Source organism: Globicephala melas, chromosome 5 (genome assembly GCF_963455315.2).
Source record: "Globicephala melas chromosome 5, mGloMel1.2, whole genome shotgun sequence".
NCBI lineage: Eukaryota > Metazoa > Chordata > Mammalia > Artiodactyla > Delphinidae > Globicephala > Globicephala melas.
The window spans coordinates 30,873,754-30,894,041 of record NC_083318.1 but is presented as its reverse complement, the minus strand read 5'-3'; the positions used below and the strand labels follow the sequence as shown (position 1 = coordinate 30,894,041).

General features: G+C 37.7%; 1 protein-coding gene and 1 non-coding gene across 3 annotated transcripts in view; both read right to left on the bottom strand.

Annotated features, from left to right (window-relative positions):
- Positions 1-7,574: 7,574 nt before the first annotated feature.
- On the bottom strand, positions 7,575-7,709 carry LOC115857376 (small nucleolar RNA SNORA70). The gene has a single exon (XR_004041242.1). It is a non-coding gene; the product is annotated as a small nucleolar RNA SNORA70 (small nucleolar RNA).
- Positions 7,710-14,484: 6,775 nt separating this feature from the next.
- The window catches only part of COL25A1 (collagen type XXV alpha 1 chain), a 458,442-nt gene continuing 452,638 nt past the window's right edge, over positions 14,485-20,288 (bottom strand). For both annotated transcript variants that reach the window (XM_070045559.1, XM_070045558.1), the window contains 2 exons: positions 19,076-19,114; positions 14,485-15,434 (listed from right to left, as the gene is read on the bottom strand). In XM_070045559.1, the coding sequence (XP_069901660.1) occupies positions 15,432-15,434; positions 19,076-19,114 (42 nt within the window). In that variant the 3' untranslated portion in view covers positions 14,485-15,431. The remainder of the gene's footprint in view (positions 15,435-19,075; positions 19,115-20,288) is intronic.

The window sequence follows — 20,288 nt, the reverse complement described above, 5'->3', positions numbered from 1 at the left end:
GTGATATTATTGCTGTTTACTGTCACTAGTCACATGTGGAATCATGGCATCTCAGAGAGGGAAGAAATGGTAGAGGCACCAAGTACCTCCCAGAGGGCAGAGGGGTGGAGCTGTAAAGCGGTAACATTTGTCCTGCATTAAGATCCTCGCTCAGTCACTTATTTCTGGATAACCAGTGATCCAACTTCTCTGAGTCTCAGCTTTTTTATTTGTAAAAGAGAGAGAATAACATTTACTTCTCAGTGTTGTGAGGATTCAGTGCGACAGTATGTAAAGTAACATCCTATCACATGCTCTTTCAGGAAATCCTTAAATAGCTTAATATTTTGAAGATAAATAGAAGTCAATAAATATTTTTAAGTATTACCACATTGAGAAGAGTTTCAAGTATTCTTACTAGTATAGCATGAGAACGGCATGAGGTGTAAATAGCATCTTTATTTTACAAAAAATATCAGTGCTACGTTAACTAATAATTTTTAGAAGATGCCAATACTACAACATCTGATAATTTGTAGTTCCTTTAAGTTTATATACACAATCAAATAATCTGTGTACAATGGCAGTGTGGTGGGCAGAATAATGACCCCCCAAAGATGTCCATGTCTTAATCCCGGAATATATGAATATGTTATGCTCTATGCTAAAGGTGAATTAAGATGCAGAAAAATTAAGTTAGCTAATCAGCTGACCTTACAATAGGGAGAATCCTACATTATCCAAGTAGGCAAGTGTAATCACAAGGGTCCTTAAAAGAGGAAGAGGGAGGCAGAAGAGGACGAACCAGAGAGATGGCAGCATCAAGACTTGGCCTGATGTCGTTGGCTTTAAAGACAGACGAAGGAGGCCATAGCCACGCGGTGCAGGCAGCCACTAGAAGCCGGACAAGCCAAGGCTACTTCTCTCTCTACCTCTAGAGCCTCCAAAGAGGAGTGCTGCCTTGCTAACACCTTGATTTTACCACAGTGAGACCCACTTTGGACTTCCAAACTATGGAACTGTAAGATAATATATTTGTGTTGTTTCAAGCCACTAAATTTTGCTCATTTATTACAGCAGCCAGAGAAAACCAACACAGGCAGTTCTGCTTCTTTCTTTCCAACACTTTCACTTTACTTTTTATTTTCTGATTGCATTGGCTGAGACTTTCAATACAATGTTTAATAGCAGGAGTGATATTAAATATCCATTTCTTGGTTTTGATTTTAAAGGGAACGTTTCTAATTTTTTGCTGTTAAGAAAGATGTTTGTAGATTGTGGTTAATATTGTTGTTGTTGTTTTTGTTCTTTTTGGCCACCCGGCATGGCTTGCAGGATCTTAGTAACCCAATCAGGGATTGAACCTCGGCCCTCAGCAGTGAAGGTGCAGAGTCCTAACCACTAGACTGCCAGGGAATTCCCAATAAAGTGTTTTTTTTGTTTTTTTTTAAAGAAAGATGTAGACTTCCCTGGTGGCCCAGTGGTCAAGACTTTGTGCTTGCAGTGCAGGGGGTGTGGGTTGCATCCCTGGTTGGGGAACTAAGATCCCACATGCTGCCAAAAAAATAAAGTAAAAAAGTAAAAAAGATGTTTGCTCTAGGTTGTTAATATATTCATCCCTATATCTGGTTAAGGAATTTGATTCTATTTCAATTTTTATCAGGAATACCTATTGATTTTTATCAACTGCTATATTTCAGCCTCCCCATTCTTGTGTTATACATTTCCTCTCAGCCCCGCCTTTTTTGGTATCAAGAGCATAACATAATTAGGCTTTTTCCCCTTTCTTGTATTTTTGGGAAGGGTGATGAGTCAGGGAGGAAAGCACTCTTTTAAAATCAATGAGTCAGGGACTTCCCTGGTGGTGCAGTGGTTAAGAATCCACCTGCCAATGCAGGGGACACGGGTTCGAGCCCTGGTCCGGGAAGATCCTACACGCGGCGGAGCAAATAATCCCGTGCGCCACAGCTACTGAACCTACACTCTAGAGCCCGCGAGCCACAAAAACTGAAGCCCATGGGCCTAGAGCCTGTGCTAAGCAACAAGAGAAGCCCGCACACCACAACGAAGAGTAGCCCCCGCTTGCCACAACTAGAGAAAGCCCGCGCGCAGCAATGAAGACCCAACACAGCCAAAAATAAATAATAAAATTAAAAAAAAATAATAAATAAAATAAATGAGTCCTTTAGGCCTGAAAGTAGAAAAGACATCTTTACTGTTGTGGCATTCTCAGAGCAGCACTAAAGTTGTTAGATGAATTAAAAAAGAGAAGTGCGAGCTACTTATGACAGTATGTTATGGACACTAAATTATGGGCAGTAAGTTTAGAGTAGCAATAGTGCAAAATATATGGCTAAAACCATCTAAAGATAAATTCTCTTGTCCAACATTTTTACCCAGTTTTTCCATTATCACTTGCCTTTGTTTATGTTTGTTTTTACTGATATTTTATGAAAGGGAGATAGAATAGTCTAGGAAACTCCACGGTTATTCAACACCGTATGGCTAGGATATTTGATATTTTGTCCGTATACCCATCATTTCGGCCACAGGTGGAGTCAACAACTCTTTCTTCCACAGTCTGACAATGTCAGTGTGCCTATCGGCTCAGTCTGCAACTTGATATACAAGCTCAATATAAACGTGGCTCACCTGCTTTTCTTAGTCTCATATTCCAACCTCCCTTCCCATTTGCAAGTACAAACTCATAATTTAACCAGAAAAACTGTTTCTGGTTGACTGCCTATTATGTGCTCTGCTGAAACACATTTCCCACATGGGACGTTATTACTCTTGGATTTTGCCATTGCCTTGAATGATGGATTTGAGTCGACACTCAAATCAAGTTCCTATTCAAGCAAAGAAGTGAATCCTAATACATTTTAGAGTGGAGATGTGAGAGGGGATTGAGGACAGCAATGAAGATGAAAAAGAGGAATGGAAAGGCGTGCCAAAGAGTGAGGTGTTACCAACGAGGACATCTTTGAATACAGTCACTCCTTGGAGCAGCTCCTGTGGTAGGAATGTTGACTGAACAATAAGACACAAGGCACGCGGACTGCCTGCCATGCCTGGGCTCTGGCAGTGTTGATTTAGATCAAATAATGCTCTAGAGCAGCATTTTCCAAGCTGTGTTCTCTGGAGACTGTATCCTTTATCTTTTTCATGGACATTCCAGTACATATTCTTTTTTTTTTTAAATTTTATTTAGTTATTTTTGGCTGCATTGGGTCTTCATTGCTGTGCGTGGGCTTTCTGTAGTTGTGGAGAGCTGGGGCTGCTCTTCATTGCCGTGTGCGGGCTTCTCGTTGTGGTGGCTTCTCTTGTGGAGCACGGGCTCTAGGCACGCGGGCTTCAGTAGTTGTGGTGCACGGGCTCAGTAGTTGTGGCGCACGGGCTTAGTTGCTCCGCATGTGGGATCTCCCCGGACCAGGGATAGAACCTGTGTCCCCTGCAATGGCAGGCGGATTCTTAACCACTGTGCCACCAGGGAAGTCCATGTTCTTATATTTAATGATTTATTTATTTTATTTATTTCATAGGACATTGTTTTCTAGAGAACACTACTTGGTCCAAAAGAAATGAGGAATAGCTCCCCCAAGTCTTTTTTGCTTTTGCTTTTTGATGTTGATATTGATTTGATATTGATGTTGCAAGAGACAGAAAAGAACATGCCTATAAAATTATGTTATCATGTCTGAGTCAATGAAACAGTCATGCGATTTTTAACAAGAATTATAAACTCACTCTTGCATATTTTCATGCACGGTTGCTCATATTATCCTTGGATGGTTTGTTCTGTATCCCTTTGGGTTATTGCTTTCACTCACTTATTTATTCAACAAATATTTAATGAGTGCCAGCCCTTTGCCAGGTGTTGTGCTGGACATTCAGGACTTAAGAGCAAACAACACAGACATCCCTCTCTGTGGAGCAGTCCTGTGAAAAAGTGCTGTGGGAAATGATATCCAAGATGCAAAGGGAGCACAGAGGTAGCAATGTCTAAATTGAGACATGTAAGATAGGTAGGAGTTAGGGAGGTAAAGTGGGGTTTTAGGTGAAGAAGGGGTGAGAAAGTGACAGACTGGGGCTCTGCCCGTGACAGAGAAGACCCTGCTGAAGAACTGAAAAACAAGGGCAGGTTGTCTAGATAAAGTGCAGGGGACAGACTGATGAGAGGCTGGGCCAGAGAAATAGCTATGGACTGAGTAAGAAGGAGCTTGTAAACCAAAATGAGGAATTTGAAATTTATCCTGAGAGAACTGAAGAGCTTCAGTGTAAAAAGTTTTAAGAAGGGAAAGATCATTCTGGCTACAATGGAGGGCAAAACCAACTTTGTGAGAGCTGCTACTATAGTGATGCAGTCAAGAGATACAAGTTACCTGGCCTTAGATTGTCGCCATGGAAATGCCATGAGGATGGTAAGCCTAATCTATATTGAGCCAGTAGAATTAGCTGGTCATAGACAGTGATTGAGGATGATGAGGTAGAGGGTTGAGTATCATGGGGAAGTTTTGTTTTTGCCAGCTGTGTGAGTGGTGATACCATTCTCTGAGATATAGGGCACGGGAGGGAGAACAGGGTTGGGGGACAGAGGGCAAGTTTAGTTCTGCACACGCTGAGCTGGAGGTTACTGCTGTACATCCAAAATTATGTAGTTGCAACAAAAACTGAAGTTTGGAGATCTGGAAATATTGGTGGCAACTTAATTCATAGGACTTTAGGCGGTCACTGTGGAGACCATCTAATTTGGTGGAGTGGTAGGGGCAGAGCTTAATGGCGGACTGAGGAATGCATGGGAGGTGAAGAAGTGGGTGTGGTCAGTATATAACTAGTTTCCTGGAAGCTCGTCTTTGAAGGCAAGGCAGGAAAGAGAGGAGGCAGTAGCTGAAGGGGTACCCGGCATTGAGGAAAAGCTTGCAGGAAAACGAAAGGTATGCAAATACTTTAAAATCCCTTTAGGGCATAGTCTGAAGAAAAGAAGTTGACATACCAGAACAAGATCCCCAGAAGCCTGGGATGAAAGTAGGGCATTTGGGCAGAGGTTAGACTTAAGGGGGAAGAGCGACATCATTTTCTATTGTACTAGAAGGGAAGGAAGAAATCAAGGATGTAGATGCGGGCCCATTTTCAGTCTTGGTTGGAGGGATTTGAGGGAATCTGTTCTGTGGATTTCTTTCCTTCTCTGAATGCAAGATCAGCTACTGAGAGTGAGAGAGGTGAAGATGAAAGGAGAGTGGAAAAAGTTTGACATCTTAGCTAAGGAAACACAGAAAGATTGTTGGTTGTCAGGAGTTGATAAATGCACAGGTGAATCTGAAGACTCTGACTTTATGGCGGGACCAATCTGTACCATTATGAGAGTTTCTCCTGTGGTGCTGGGTGGACTAGACCAGGTAAAGATGCAGAGAAGGTGGACAGATGGACTATTAAAGTATTTGGCTTTTTCCAAATGGACAAATGGAAGAACAATGGGATAACAGACTTATTGGCATTGGTGTAGATGAGAATTTGAACCGTGTAACCTAAGTTGGAGAGGGGAGGAAGTGGAGTTGTGTGGGACCTGATAGGAAAGAGGCTAAGAGAGCAAAGGGAATGGGAACCATTATAAGGTTCAAGAACAAGTATAGTGGGAGTTATTGGGTGTGAAGTTCTGGCAAAATAGGGAGAGGGCTCAGAATGAGATGTTTCAATGTATTATTCCAGAGTTGGAGCAGTTCCAGGGGTTGACAAAATCAGTGTGTGAGGGGAGTGGGTGGTAGAATTGGAGGGCGCAAAAAGTCACTAGAAACGAGGTCTGAGAAGGTAACATACTAAGGTGTTGTTTGCATTGCCCATGTTGATGTTTAAGTCACCTGTGATGGCAGCACTTAGGGTGAAGAAAATCACCATAAGCCAAAGGCCAAAGTCTCCAGTGAATGAAGGAGAATGACTGGGAGGCCAGGAGATGATTGCTGAGGAAGGGAAAAGTGTGGTAATAACCAAATAATATGAGCCTCAAAGAAGCAGGGCTTTGTAGAATACGGGTGGAGAATTAATCTTCTGGAACCAGCAATGGAGGGGCAATTGCACGCTCAACTTTCTCCCCATCCTTAAGGTATGTGAGGGCTGTTGGAGAATTAGCAGTTTCCACTTGAGAGAGTTGTCCAAGGGTGAGCTCAGAGTTTTAATTAACAGTGATGATGAAAGAAAATTCCCCAGAGAGATTCACAATAAAAGGAAGGTTGCCATCAGTATATGAATGCCACAAACATTCCATTAAGATAGACTAGATCAGCAGTGGTTCTCCAAGAGTGGACCCTGGACCAAATGCATTTTCACCAATGAGGAGGTTGTTAGAAATATAAATCCTCAAGTCCTACCCCAGACCTACTGAATCAGAAACTCAGGGGATGGGGCCCGGCAATGCGTTTTTTTCAGAAACTCCAGTTGATTCTGATGAATGATGGAGTTTGAGAATTCCTGGACTTTATCTAGCTTCCTAATATAAAGGGGCAATGAAAAGCTAGGAAACATACATTGAGAGAAAGAAGATTTTCAGGAGATAAATATTTGATGTTTAAATGGATGACAGCACCATGCAGAGTGAGCAAAGGTGCAGAGAGTCCCAAACAAAATCATGGTTTTCAGTTGTCTTTGGCCTGAACCTCCCATCACGATGTGTTTTTTGCTGTTTGATCCTATTCTCCATAGGGGTAGCTCAAATTCTCTCTACTTTTTATAAACTTTTAATCCTCTCTGGCCACCTCTTAGATGACATTGCACCCTATTTCATATAAAACATATTCTTAATTTAGATTTGAAAAAGGTCGTAACACATTTTCCTTTAAGAATTACCTAGAATGCTAGGAACTAGCTGTGTGGGTTGCTTTATCCATTATGTAGATTAACAAAATTGGTACTCCAAGTGGGTTTTGTTGTTGTTGTAACTTTTGTCACTCATTTATTCATTTAAAAATATTTACTGGGAACCTGTGAATTGAGTTCATCCTTGGTTCGCCATCTAGCAGAGGAGGTAGATAAACATACAATTATCAACAACTGGATAAGTGGTTTAGCAGTGACACGTAAAAGCAATTATTGGAGCATAGAAGACAGAGAATCTAAACTTGGCAGGAAATGGTGTTTAGGAAGTTGATGCATGGGTTAGGTCTTGAAAGAGCAAGAATGCTTTTTTTTTTTGACAGGAAAGTAGGATTTATGGGTGGGTGTAAGGAGGGGACAGCGCCAAGGCTCTCGCGAGTGCGGGGCCCGCCATTGGTCCAGGGGCCACGACTAGGGATGTATTTGATCCCACAGCCATCCGGGAAGAACCGCTTTTCTGCCACCATGTTTTCAAATTCATCCGCATTAAACTTAGTAAATCCCCACTTCTTGGAGATGCCGATCTTCTGGCGGCCAGGGAACTTGAACTTGGCCCTGCCGAGGGCCTCAATCACATGCTCCTTTATTCAAAGTTTGGTACAGATGAACGTTAGGACTTGGCCTGTGTGGACCCTGGCCACTGTGCCCTGGGGCTTTCCAAAGGCACCGCACATACCCGTCTGGAGCCTAGACTGGGGACAGCATGACCATCATGAAGGCCCACTGGAAAGGGCTCTCTCCAAGGTCCCTCAGGGCAACCCGCACAGGCAACAAGCTGCATGCACTACTGAGGAGGCTGCTGTCCACAGCCATTGCACACCAGGCCCCCACGAGGAAAAGAGCACCTTCGGCTTGACTGGCTGCAAAGAAAGAGAGCAAGAACTCTTGAGATGAATGGTGGTGATGGGGATGGAGACTGTTTCAGGCCTAGGAAACAGCCAAAGGGATCCTCAAATAGTTTAACATGGGAAAACCTTTGGGTGAGGGTTGCTGACCAGCAAGCAATGATGCTATAAAGCTAGACAGAGTGGGATCACAAAGGCCTCTGTACTTTATACCAAAATAAGTATCTGCGTGATAATGGGGGACTGCGGAGGACTGTAAGCAGGGGAATGGCATGGTTAATTTCCCCGAAGAACTGTGTTCAGTGAAGTTGGTTTTGGCCCATGCACTTGGCTTATAATGAGAAACATTATGAAAAGCTGCTGTAATGTTCATTGTAGAAGTGCCCTAAACGGCAGTGCCCACTCTAAGAAATCTCACACAACACTTCTTAACAATCAGCTTTGGTTCTTTTGAGGAAGTAGTCTGTTTCACTTTATGGATGATGTAAACATGTAAACTTATTTCTTTTTTTGTTATGGACACCGAAAAGCTGAGAGCCATACAATTTTAAGTCTTACATCTTTTCAATACAGCTTTCTTTGTGACCTTGAAATTTGTTTAAATATGGCTTTCTTGGTTATTTTTAAATGTATTTAATTTCTTTATAAGTGTTTGTTTAATGTGCCTCAAATGCTATATGAAATGAAATGGGAGGATAAATTCATAAATAAATAAGACACGGCCATATTTGCTTTCTCTGACTCATCAGAGTCGTATCAGGTACAAGGTGGAGGCGAGGTGGTTATTAGAGGCAGGGAGGCCAGCTCAGAGGCTCTTCTAAAAGCCCGAGAGAGAGCCGGGGGGTGCCTAGGCTGAGGCAGTGGCAATGGATGAGGAGAAGGGAGGTGGATCTCCGAGATATTTAGGAGGTAGAATTGAAGGGATTTGGTAATTAGATGCTGTACGTAAGAAGGAATGGGTGGGTGATGAGAGGCAGGTGGTGTCCAGAACGATTCTGACTTTTCTATCATGTTTGCTTGAATGCAAGGTGGGGGATGGTATGTTCACTGTCATATGGAAGTTTGTAAGAGAACCAGGTGTAAAGATGATGAGCTCCCTGTGGACATACAGATAGATGTGCCTGTAACAGTTGGTCTGGAAGGTAGAAGAAAATCTGCAATGCAGATAGCAACTTGGTCTTTGTGGGAGTGAATGAGTTTTCCTGGAGAAAAAGTGTGATGGAGAAGAGCAAAAGCAAAAGAAGCATGTAGGTCAGAGTCCTGAGGATTATCATTTAATGGTCAGGTAGAGGAGAAAGAGCTGGCAAAGGAAAATGAGAAAGAAAAGTAGAAGATACACTGTTGGTGGGAATGTAAATTGGTGCAACCACCATGGAAAACAATATGGAGGTTCTTCAAAAAACTAAAAATAGAGTTGCCATATGATCCAGCAACCCCACTCCTGGGCACATATCCAGACAAAACTATAATTCGAAAAGATACATGCACCCCTATATTCATAGCAGCACTATTCACAATAGCCAAGGCATGAAAACAACCTAAAAGTCTATCCACAGATGAATGGATAAAGAAGATGTGGTACATATATACAATAGAATACCACTCAGCCATAAAAAAGAATGAAATGATGCCATTTGCAGCAACATGGATGGACCTAGAGATGATCATACTAAGTGAAGTAAGTCAGAAAAAGACAAATACCATATGATATCACTTATATGTAGAATCTAAAATATGACACAAATGAACATACATCTATGAAACAGAAACAGACTCACAGACATAGAGAACAGACTTGTGATTGCCAAGAGGGAGGTGGGTGGGGAGGGGAAGGACTGGGAGTTTGGGATGAGCAGATGCAAACTATTATATAGAGAATAGATAAACAACAAGGTCCTGCTGTATAGCACAGGATATTCAATATCCTGTGATAAACCGTAATGGAAAAGACTATGAAAAAGAATATATATGTGTATAACTGAATCACTTTGCTGTACAGCAGAAGTTAACGCAACGTTGTAAATCAACTATACTTCAATAAAAGTAAAAAAAAAAAAAAAGAAAAGTAGGAGAAAACAAGAGTGAAGGGACATGGGAGCTAAAGGAGTGTTTAAGAGGGTCGCACGCATCTAATGTTATTGGTAAAGGCAAAAACGATGAGGGCTGAAAAGTGTGCTCTTTTAGTTAGGACCTAAAAATAATTGATGACCTCAGTGGGGCATTTTGTCATTCATTAGTCAATACATTGACATGATTACTATGTAGTACATTCTAATCACATGATGATGACTGATTTGATGTGGTGCAGATAAGAGTCAACTGAGCACAAGGAATTTTAATTCATCAAGATAGGGAATTCTGGAAGAAAAGTGAATTTGGAGGAGAGGCTCAGTATAGTTCTTACTATCTAATAAACAGAAAGTACTAGGCTTTTTTAGAAAATCACTAGAGCTAGGCACTAAGTTGAACGGCAGTGTTGCGATATTGCGGAAAAGTAGACTAAAATTCTTTACGGACTGTGTTTAAATCAGAGAAAATAGACCAAGGTGTTCATGAACATCAATAAAGCTTTATAACAATACAATTCATTACCATTGTTTGGATTAATATTGTAATAATTACACAATTTTTACATTATGAAAATAAGTCATAAATAGTGTAAAAATAATTCTGAAGATCAACTTCTCACAAACTAGGAACCCTGAAAACAAGTTAAAAAAGCAAATAAAAACAAATTAGAAACTGAACACAAGGCAATTATCTCCAGGCTGCATATCAAAAAACCACATGCGTCTTTTGATTCAGTAATCTCAGCTGGAGAAATTACAATGAAATGAAATAAGAAATCAAACAGGGAGAATTCAATCTTTCAATTATTTACACTATTGAGAAAAACAGGTTTGTGCCATATTTACAGCAATAAGACACAACACATTCTTAGAATAATCAATTACATGAGACTGGCCCACAAAACATTAAGAAAAATATGCAGTGTAATGCTTGCCAAAATATTTTTTTTTTGCATTTTTCTCCTACTTTGTATTCATGTGATTTTTTGGCAATATAAAAATAGCTGCACATAGAGATGAACTTTAAAATGTAAAAAATACAAATAAAAATATAATATTTTCTAAAGGAAAATCAGATACATACATCTTTTAAAAATGTTATTAAATTGCATGAAACATTTACAACAGTATAAAGAATATTCACATAAATGTCAATAATATGTAAGACATTCTTTTGTGAATCCAATTTATTAATATTTCTGAGATATGTGAGAATATCCACTGCATTTTGAGAAATGTTGGTACTTTGTTATCAATAAATCAAACGTAATAGGTCAGGTTGAAAAAGTCTTATTCCCAGAACGACAGTTCTGTCAATAAGCAGCATAGGGAAACTTATGCATTTAAATACATTTAAAAAATCAGAAATGCCATTAAAATGTTTCAGTATTGAATTAGCAAAAACAAAATCCACTAAAAATTTAAGTTGGAAGGGTATCTCTGCTGTGCTATATAGTAAATCCAGCTGATATGAAGCTATTTCAACAAAAATGGGGAAAAGTAGGGACTGAAGGTCTTTATACTCTAAAATAACTTAGCAGAATCATAATTGGTCAAGTATGTTAATTCCACTAGGAATGAATTGTTTTAACAGCCAGAATCACATGTGACTGTTCTAAATCATTAGTTTTGAGAATATAAGATTACGCTGTTATGGACTTAACTTTCTAGAGATAGCAAGGTTTTTGTTTTTGTGTTTTGGCAGAAATTAGAAAAGTTCATTTTTGGTAATGTTAATTATTAATATTACTTGATTATCAAGAAATAGAGAAAAACAAGATTTCAAATATCAATATCTGCATGTTCCTAAGATCATTTATTAGAAGATATGAAAACATCACCCACCTTAACAAGCATAGCTTATTTCTGGGCAAGATTATATATAGTGGCCAAAAAAGAAAAAAAAAAAGATGAAAAGTGGTGTTAACTTTTTATGCTATAATAGTAACATTAAAAATAAAACTTTGGAAAATTAAGCATGTTTTCTAAGTGATAAAAATATAATACCAGTTAATTTTTCCACAGATACTGACATGCTGATTTGACCATTTCTAAACTAGTAGAGAGGTGTATATATATAATATATAGTAGACAAAGGACATATAGAATGAACTACTGGATGCATAAGAGTTCTTACTATTCCATCAGAACATCATGCACAGGATTCAAGAACAGACTTTTTTTTTGGTAGAAATTCAAGATATTCTCATGTTTCCTATGAAATCAAATAAGAAAGAAAAACCTTTCAAGACTGCTTTTCATAATGAAAATGAAAACTAGAAGAAAAATTTTGGCATATTTATGGGTCAGGTACTCTATGAATGTGTGCAGACTTGTCTAATGTTGGTTTTGTCATGCTTAATCAAATTCTATAAGCTAAAAGATGAGAGTAAAAGTTGAGAAAGGCATATGGTATATGAAATGAACATGAAATAAAAGGATCCACAATCCAAGTACACACATATCATCTATAGGTACACTGTTTTGTTTTCTTTTACATTAAGAAAGACTGGTCATTGAACCATAATTATAGTAAATCCATAAACTTGAAAAATAAAATCACGCACTAACAGTTTAGGAATGCTATTAAACAGAGAAATGAAATTATCCATAGTAGAGTTGCATTGTCCATAAAGAAAAAGAAAAGAAATACATCAGCACCAACATAAACGGAAAACAAGTTTAAAGCTAAAACACGTACCAGTTTGGCATCCTTAAAAGATGCTTATCAGAAATGGAATCTGATCTTGACTTATTTCAAATGTCTTTCATGTATTTTTTCTTAATCTTCTATCCAATAATAGAAATTAAAAGAAAGCAAACTTAAAGAAAAATATGTAGCTGCCAACACATATATCGGCAGACACATTCATTAGTTCATCAGGCAATTATTTGAGGATTCTCTATATTGGTAAAAAAAATGGATGATTTAAAATATTTTAGTAACAAAAGTTGAAGATTATGCATGTTGGTTAAGACCTAGCAGTTCCATGGAACAAAGAGGAGGACCATGGTCCTTTTGTTTTCCCCAAGGAAATGTATTGAAAGTTTACAGCTTCCTTTAATCATGGAATAAAAGGCAATATTGTCAAATCAGTTATAGAGTAAAACCTCAATATACACATAGGACAGAACAGTATTCTTAAAGGGCTGTGTTTAAAAAATACATATATTTTTTGTACGTGAAATGTTTCTCTTTTGATGTTAAGGTATTCTCTTTTGAAACTGTGCAACTTTTAAATAGTGATCCATCTTAATTCCTCTTTCTACTAGAGGAGTAGAAAGAAAGATAAATGGGAAGAAATATAGCCACCAGATTTTTCTCAAGACACTACTGTTTGTTTTCCTAAAGAGACTGTGGTTTTACTCGCTTTAGTTCATTTTTCCAAAGCATTTAAGACAAATTGTTTCAGACACTGAATAAAATACCTTATCCTAACCAGCTCATACAAGAGATGGGTAGAAAATGCCCTCTGTTGTTTTAAAAATGCTAAACTGGTTTCGGAGTGTGGAATGTTACTAGAGATGTTACCAATTTGATTGATAGATTAGTTCAAACATCTTTCCATTCTTGAAAACATAATGGAAACAAAAAGAAGGCATTTTGTATAACTGAGCATTTGGTTATATATTATGAAAGAGATCATAAGGATCTTGGGATCCTTGTCTTATAATCGTACGTTAACCGTTGTCACCATAAGCCAATGATGAGATAATTTCCCCTCTGCTGGTGAAAACCTATATATGAAACCAGAAATTTTCCCACAAAATGGCATGAAATGAGAAATTATATTGTCCAATGGGCTGAAAGAGTGACTACTCCTCACTGATGACGTTTCTCCTAATGTAACCCTTCCACTTAGAACAAGTCATTTCAAAACATGCTATCAACTCTTTACTGTGCAAAGAAATGCTCAGTCTAATACAGTTAGGTAACTTTTGAGCAAGTAGTTGAAAAATACTCTTTATGGCAACTATATTTCACAGCTTTCTGAGATCTCAGATTTGGTCTGTGCATAAGACAAACATTGAGAAATGTAAAAAAGATAAAGAAATCTAAATATAGACACAACTTAGAACTAAATAGAACTACAAGAAATAGAAATGAGTTAATACGATCAAATGTGACCAAATCTTGACTTTATCTTAACTGATAATCACTATATATGTTATATTCATCATACAAAAAAAAGTCAAAAAGTACTGAAAAATTGTTTAACTTTGATGCTTTACAATGACTGAACTGAAAATGGAGCTTCTGTTATATTCTCTGCAATCATTCAGAACAGTAGAGAAGTTAGCAAATGGTCAACTTGACTGTTGGTACCAACTTATTAGGATTTGAAGACTTTCCTTTAAAAAATTGTTCAAAATAAATGTGACAAAAGCTGGAAAACAAATCTTTCCTGAATATTCCTGGGACTAAAAGAGAAAAGAAAAAATATTTAAAAGAATGGAAAATATCTTTGTTTCTAGAAGTTTGTAGAAAATGTTTAACATGGGTTGGATCTTGGAAGGAAGGGAAGCTCTCATCAGCTTCAGTAGAGATCGTAGGATGAGCTCTCCTACATCCTCAGGAAAGGTTATTTCGGCCAACCACTTCTTGGGACATGTTGTATCTTCAGCAACCCGAGTTTTGGTGAGATGTACACACCTTTTGCCCTCAGGAACAGGGGCTGCCATTCCAAGAATCTCCTGCCCAAAAGAAGTGCAGTATGCTTCTGTCATTTTCCATAAGCACCCATGTTAACACTTGCTGGAATTCAGTTTATTTTTTTAAAAAAGTCCTCTATTTTGGGTGCCTGCCTTTGTAAACCTCTTTCTTACTTGGTCACATGAGAGACACAGCGCAGGAGGCTGAACCAATCCTTTCTCTTTGTCTTCACTGCCAAGGGCAGCCCAAGGAAAACTAGTGTCAGCAACCAGCTCAGCCCCTGGACATTTCAACCAAAGAGGCCACGTGAGCCCACAATAGTGGAAGCTGAAGATCTGCAGTTGGGACCGCAACTCCTTTCAAAATACAAGACCATTTGTGTGTGTATGCTCTCCGCCACCTTATCACTTTTTGGCAATGAGCCATGGTGTAACCCCCTTGAGATGACAAAAGAAATAAAAGTTCAGATGTGATCAAAGGACTCATAATGCAGCATGCTAGCATGTGAGTTCGCACAGCAAGCAGGCTTGGCACACCATCATGCTTTTTTAGTCAGTTTCAATGGGTGGTGTGGCCACGAATAGCAAAGGTGAGTAGGGATGTGACGATAAACTCTAAAATCAGTCAGTATAGTACATTTTCATAGCTTCGAGTTCATATTTGGTCACAATTTCATGTAAACTATCTCATGGCACTTTTTGTCCATGCAATTAACAAGCCCAGAGTAAGAAAATAGCAAGAACAATCAATCTCTATCGCTATGTCCATATAAATACATATCTTCACATAAGATAAAGAGATACTGATCTATATTTTTTGCAGGCTTCTCACTGGTTTCACATATTGCCCAATTTCAGATGTAAGGGAAGAAAAAATGGATATGTGTACTACTGCAAACAGGAAGAAGCAGCTATATGTAAACATATCTCAGACTTGTAAAATCTGCAATCCGATTTTCAACTATAAATATAAAAAGTGGACCATTATATACACAACTTCATGCTCGGAAGGTTAGATTCATCACTGCAGAAAAACAAACAACAAAAAAGACAAATGTATAGAATTAGTAGTTTAGGATAAAAATTCCAAATTAACATTTATTTTAAGAAAACTGGTAGAACCCTGAATAGAGGGTTGTTGTTTTTTTTTTAATCAATGAGCCAATTGATATGTCCTATACATTACTTTTCTAAAAGTCATCAAAATTTTTATCCTAGGTTCAACCCACATTTTGTTTTGCCACTGAGAAGTCCGTGGGAAGTGTTTGTCTCAGTAACTATTCTGGGAAAGCAGAAAATTGAGATTTTATCACAGATGTTCCCTAATTAAAAACATGTCCTATATATGGCTTATGTAATCTTCTCCAAGCATTAAAACACAACTGTGGAAACTGTTGAGGGTTCTGACCTCAGTGGCATTGTTCACGTCATCAATGCCCAACCATAACACTCTACTCTCTTCGGGTTCTGGTTTCCCCTTTCCTTTATCTGGTCCTGCCCTGCTGTGAAGGGCGCGCAGGGCAGACCTCTCTGCTGTCAGGTCTTCAAGCTGTGTTACAGGTTCTATTGTGATCTAAGGATCTGGAAATGTCTGGTTCCTTGCTTTCAGCAGCCATAATTACTAAGGTTTTCCTAGAACTGAAGTTAAGTCTGAGAGAACAGAGGAACAATGGTCTTTGAGGTATAACTTATAGAGCAGATGTTGGTGACAATCTTTACTTTGACTCAAAGAAAAATCAGTGAGAAAAGTAGAATGTCCAGAGAAGGAGAATGACAAAGATCTCTTCATCTCCCCACCACCATGGTGACTCGTCCTCAGAGTCATATTTCAGTTCAATAATTAAAAATATTTGCTTTTCTCTCTCCAGTAGAAATAGATGCTATATTAAGTGTGCTTAAGAGGCTGGGTACTTTCTGATCTTTAGAAATGAAGTTCACTCAATGTTACACACGTCATGCCAAGGCCAGAGAATGTGTCTACAGGAAATATTCCTTTCTCCAAACTCCCACTTATCTCAAATTTCAAACAGATGCATTTTTTTGACAAACCAATGTTTTGTAAATAATCTCCAGAATTTTAAAGATTATTTTTTTTCCCCAGACTTTAAAACTTAATTTAAAAAACCTGTCACCTTACTTTAGGAAGATTCTGTTGCAAACCTGTCAGCCCTATCTGGAAAAATGAAATTTCATGAAACATTAAAAAATGTGAAGGTCATATGTATTTTTCCTATTAAATAGTTTTTAATCTCTGGATAAGGACAGATGATAACTTTAATAGCTTGTAAGTATTTTCTTAACCATAAATTCTGCCATTTACTCACTGTACAAATTACAATGTGAATTAGTATATCATTATTCTTCGAAATTTAGAAAACTGAACTATATCTAGAAAGAAAAGTAATTTAAACAAAGATCAAATAGTTTTACATGAAAAAACTATTATTGAGAGTAGTATGACTAACAGGACTTGTTCACAGTGATTTCTACTGTGGCTACAATCTGAATTTTCAGTCAAACATTTACCACTGTGCTCTAGAGACTACTAAACGTAATGTTTAAAAAAGTGGTCCACTAAAACAGGACTGAGTAATCTACTGGCTTTCTTTTAGAAATATCATTTAAAAATTAATTTGATTTGACCAACAATGTATTTGAGATAGCTAAGTTGACCACATAAGAGATTATATTCAATAGAACATTTCATTTTTCTAATTGTTTCTTTCTTCTTTTTTGGGGGGAGGGGGTGTTGGGGGAGGATAATCACTACTGTTTGCATTTGATTGTGTTGGGGAGTGTGGTAAACGATACTGAAGCTTTATCATTGAGTTATGATTCTTTTTTTTACCATTTAAAAAAATTTTATTGAAGTATAGTTGATTTACAACGTTGTGCATTAGTCTTTATATAAAAAGAGGCTGGATTTAAGACAGCCTTAATCTTATGTAGAGCATAGTGTATATTCTGCGGAAAAATAAGTACTTAAAAGGGAAATTTCTGATTTTCTGAGCTACTCATATTACTAGGTTTGGCCATTTTATGAACCAAAAAGGTGATGAATCCTTTGCTTGCTGCCCTTATTTTTATGCCTTCACAAAAATGGAAGTGATTTAGAAGCGGCCGAAAATGATGTGAACCCAAGTGCTGAGTAGTGTCAGAGGGTGGATAAAGCAAGCCTTTCACATCTCTTTCCATGTAAAGTGTGCCAATGACTGCATTAAAGAATCATTATAGTATTAGATTACAGGGCAAAGGTTAAAGAGCAAATGGTAATTCCAGCTCAAGAAGGTATTAAAAATTCTGAGAACAGGGGTTATGATGGTAAAAGGATAGTTTTCTCAGGTGAAGAATATGATGATAGCCTCATCTTCCCAAGAACCACTTGACCTCAGCTGTGATGGAGCTAATGATCTGACAGGCTGAAAGTGGAGTATGGGAAGCTACTAAATAAATGACGCTACTGGGAGAGAAGGATTTTCTTTCCCTCACCAAGTGGGGTAAAAGTAGTTAAGCAAGAGAGTGAGTTTCACAGGATCTCGTCACAAACGGAGTTGATGAGATGAGAGGAAAATAAGTCTCTCCTCATCTTTTTGCAATCCTACATAGTTTTGCTGTAGGTTTGCCAACGAAGCAAAGCCTACCAAAAAGGACCAAAGAAGCTACAGGTGTTAGAGAAAAAAATTTCAAAATGATGAAAGAGTATGTATACTTCCCTCTGGCTCATTTTCACATCAGTAGAATTCCTTTAACCTTAGGTAGCATATGCACAGTCCTTTATAATTAGGCGCGCACCGTTACTGTGTAAAGGTTGGGTATTCGCTGAAAGGCACAGCACATACAGATCTCTTCCCTCCTTAAAGTTCTGCCATTGCTTTCCATTGTCTACTTCTAGTTCTGTTGCATACTATCTCTGTGTCCTTGGAAGTTACTTAACTTCTCTGAATTTTACTTTCCTCACTGGCATCATTCACGATAATAATACACTATAGGGTTATTATGAGGATTAAATAAAGTGATGTCGCCTATATGAAAGGGCTTATCACACAGCTTTTGTACAAGAAGGTTCTCTATGAAGAATAATCTCCCTTCTCTGCTGAATACATACACAGTGACTATGGGTGGCCACACGTAGAGGCTAGAGCAAACTGATATCATCAAGGACACCAACGTAAATATAATCAGATTCTCCTAAATAAATCAAGACATCATCGAAGAAAAGAAAATGATGCTTACATTTTCTGCTTTCTCAGCTTTGTGACTAATATTGACAGGGTTCTACCATGTATTTGCATATTTGCCTAAGTAACTGAGTATAAACAGAAAAAATCACAATTAAGAATCATTTTAAACAGTAGGAGGAAAAGGAGTTTGAGACAAGCAAACCATTGTCAAGATGCACTGCCCCTTTCCATTCTGAAGAAAAGATTAAATAGGGAAGGTTCCAAATTACAGTGTTTGCCAGGAATTATTTTTACTCATCAGTTTAGGAAGAGATCAGAGCAAACACCATTAGAAGATATTCTAGAGACGGGATCTTTTGCTTCTTAATACCCAAACACCTTTCAGCAATGTCAAATTCAAAAAATCTGTTCTAAATGGAAAAGCCTAGGCCAGGTAAAGAGAAAGGGACAGTGCTTCTTTTAGAAATAATTCTGTAAAGCCTACCTTTTGCCAACAGCCGGGCATGGGTAATCCATCTGGCCCCTATTTTAAAAAGAAGAATAAGAATTCCTCAGGTTCCACGAAAGTGATCATACTTCATAATTAATATGCCCAGAGGCTTAAAAATGAATATCTACCTGTTAGGTGGCATTAGTCATAGGCATCTTTTACTAATAATCAACTCCCAAGATATTACCCAACATTAGTTAAAAGGAAGAAAATTCGAATGTTTTCCAAAGTGAGTACATATTTTTCAAATAAATAAAATATAGAAAGATTTATACTTAACTTTGGGTAATAATTTGTAAAACCTAGTGGTCTACTTAGTTATATCTTTAGATAATAACTGTACTATTTCTCTTAATTTCATTAAAACGCATTCTATAATTGTCTTTATTCAATAAATGGAAATAACTTCTCTTCCTGGTCACTATGTTCTATGGCTGAATGCACGATAATGATGAGTAATCAGTGATGAACCATTTCTATCTGAAGTTTATAGCTCTTCCCGTGGAGCATCTTTCAACTTTTCTATATTGAAAGCAGATAAAGTAAAACGTTAAATTGATTGAATCAAAAGAGAGGCAGCCAGTCTATATCTTTATGGTAAAATGTTATCCACAGCCTTTCTCAATTTTTAAATTAAAATTCTTCAGAAGCCAATTAACAAATTCTGAATAAACAAAGGATTCTTAAATGTCACAAAATTTATTTTCACTTAAAGGGTAAGCACTCTTCAGATACAAATGATATAAATAAGGCAGGAAGAGTTGATATATTATGAAGCATGCTTGTGTTTTCCCCCAACAAAATGATTGTAAAATATTATTTATTGTCAATACCAAGCAAACAAAATAAAAGACTGGGCATATCATATTGACATTTTCTAGTTGCAATTATTGACTGAATAACATTTTCTTCTACAGTACAATCTCTTAAAAGACTTGAGAAACAAATTTATCTTTAAAGAATCATGCTTAGTATTTAAGAATAATATAAGAACATGCAGACCAAGTATAACCATTAACACAGTCATAAAAAGTTTTCCTTTACACCTCAGAAAATTTGCATACACTTTCTTTTTAAATGTAAAAAAAAAAAAACACCTTGAAATAACTTTATAAGATATTTGGGAAAAAAATCGGTAATGCCAGATTGGTACAAGGAGAAGGGTCACCCGGTAGAATTTTAGATTTTAGTATAAGGGTTTTGACAT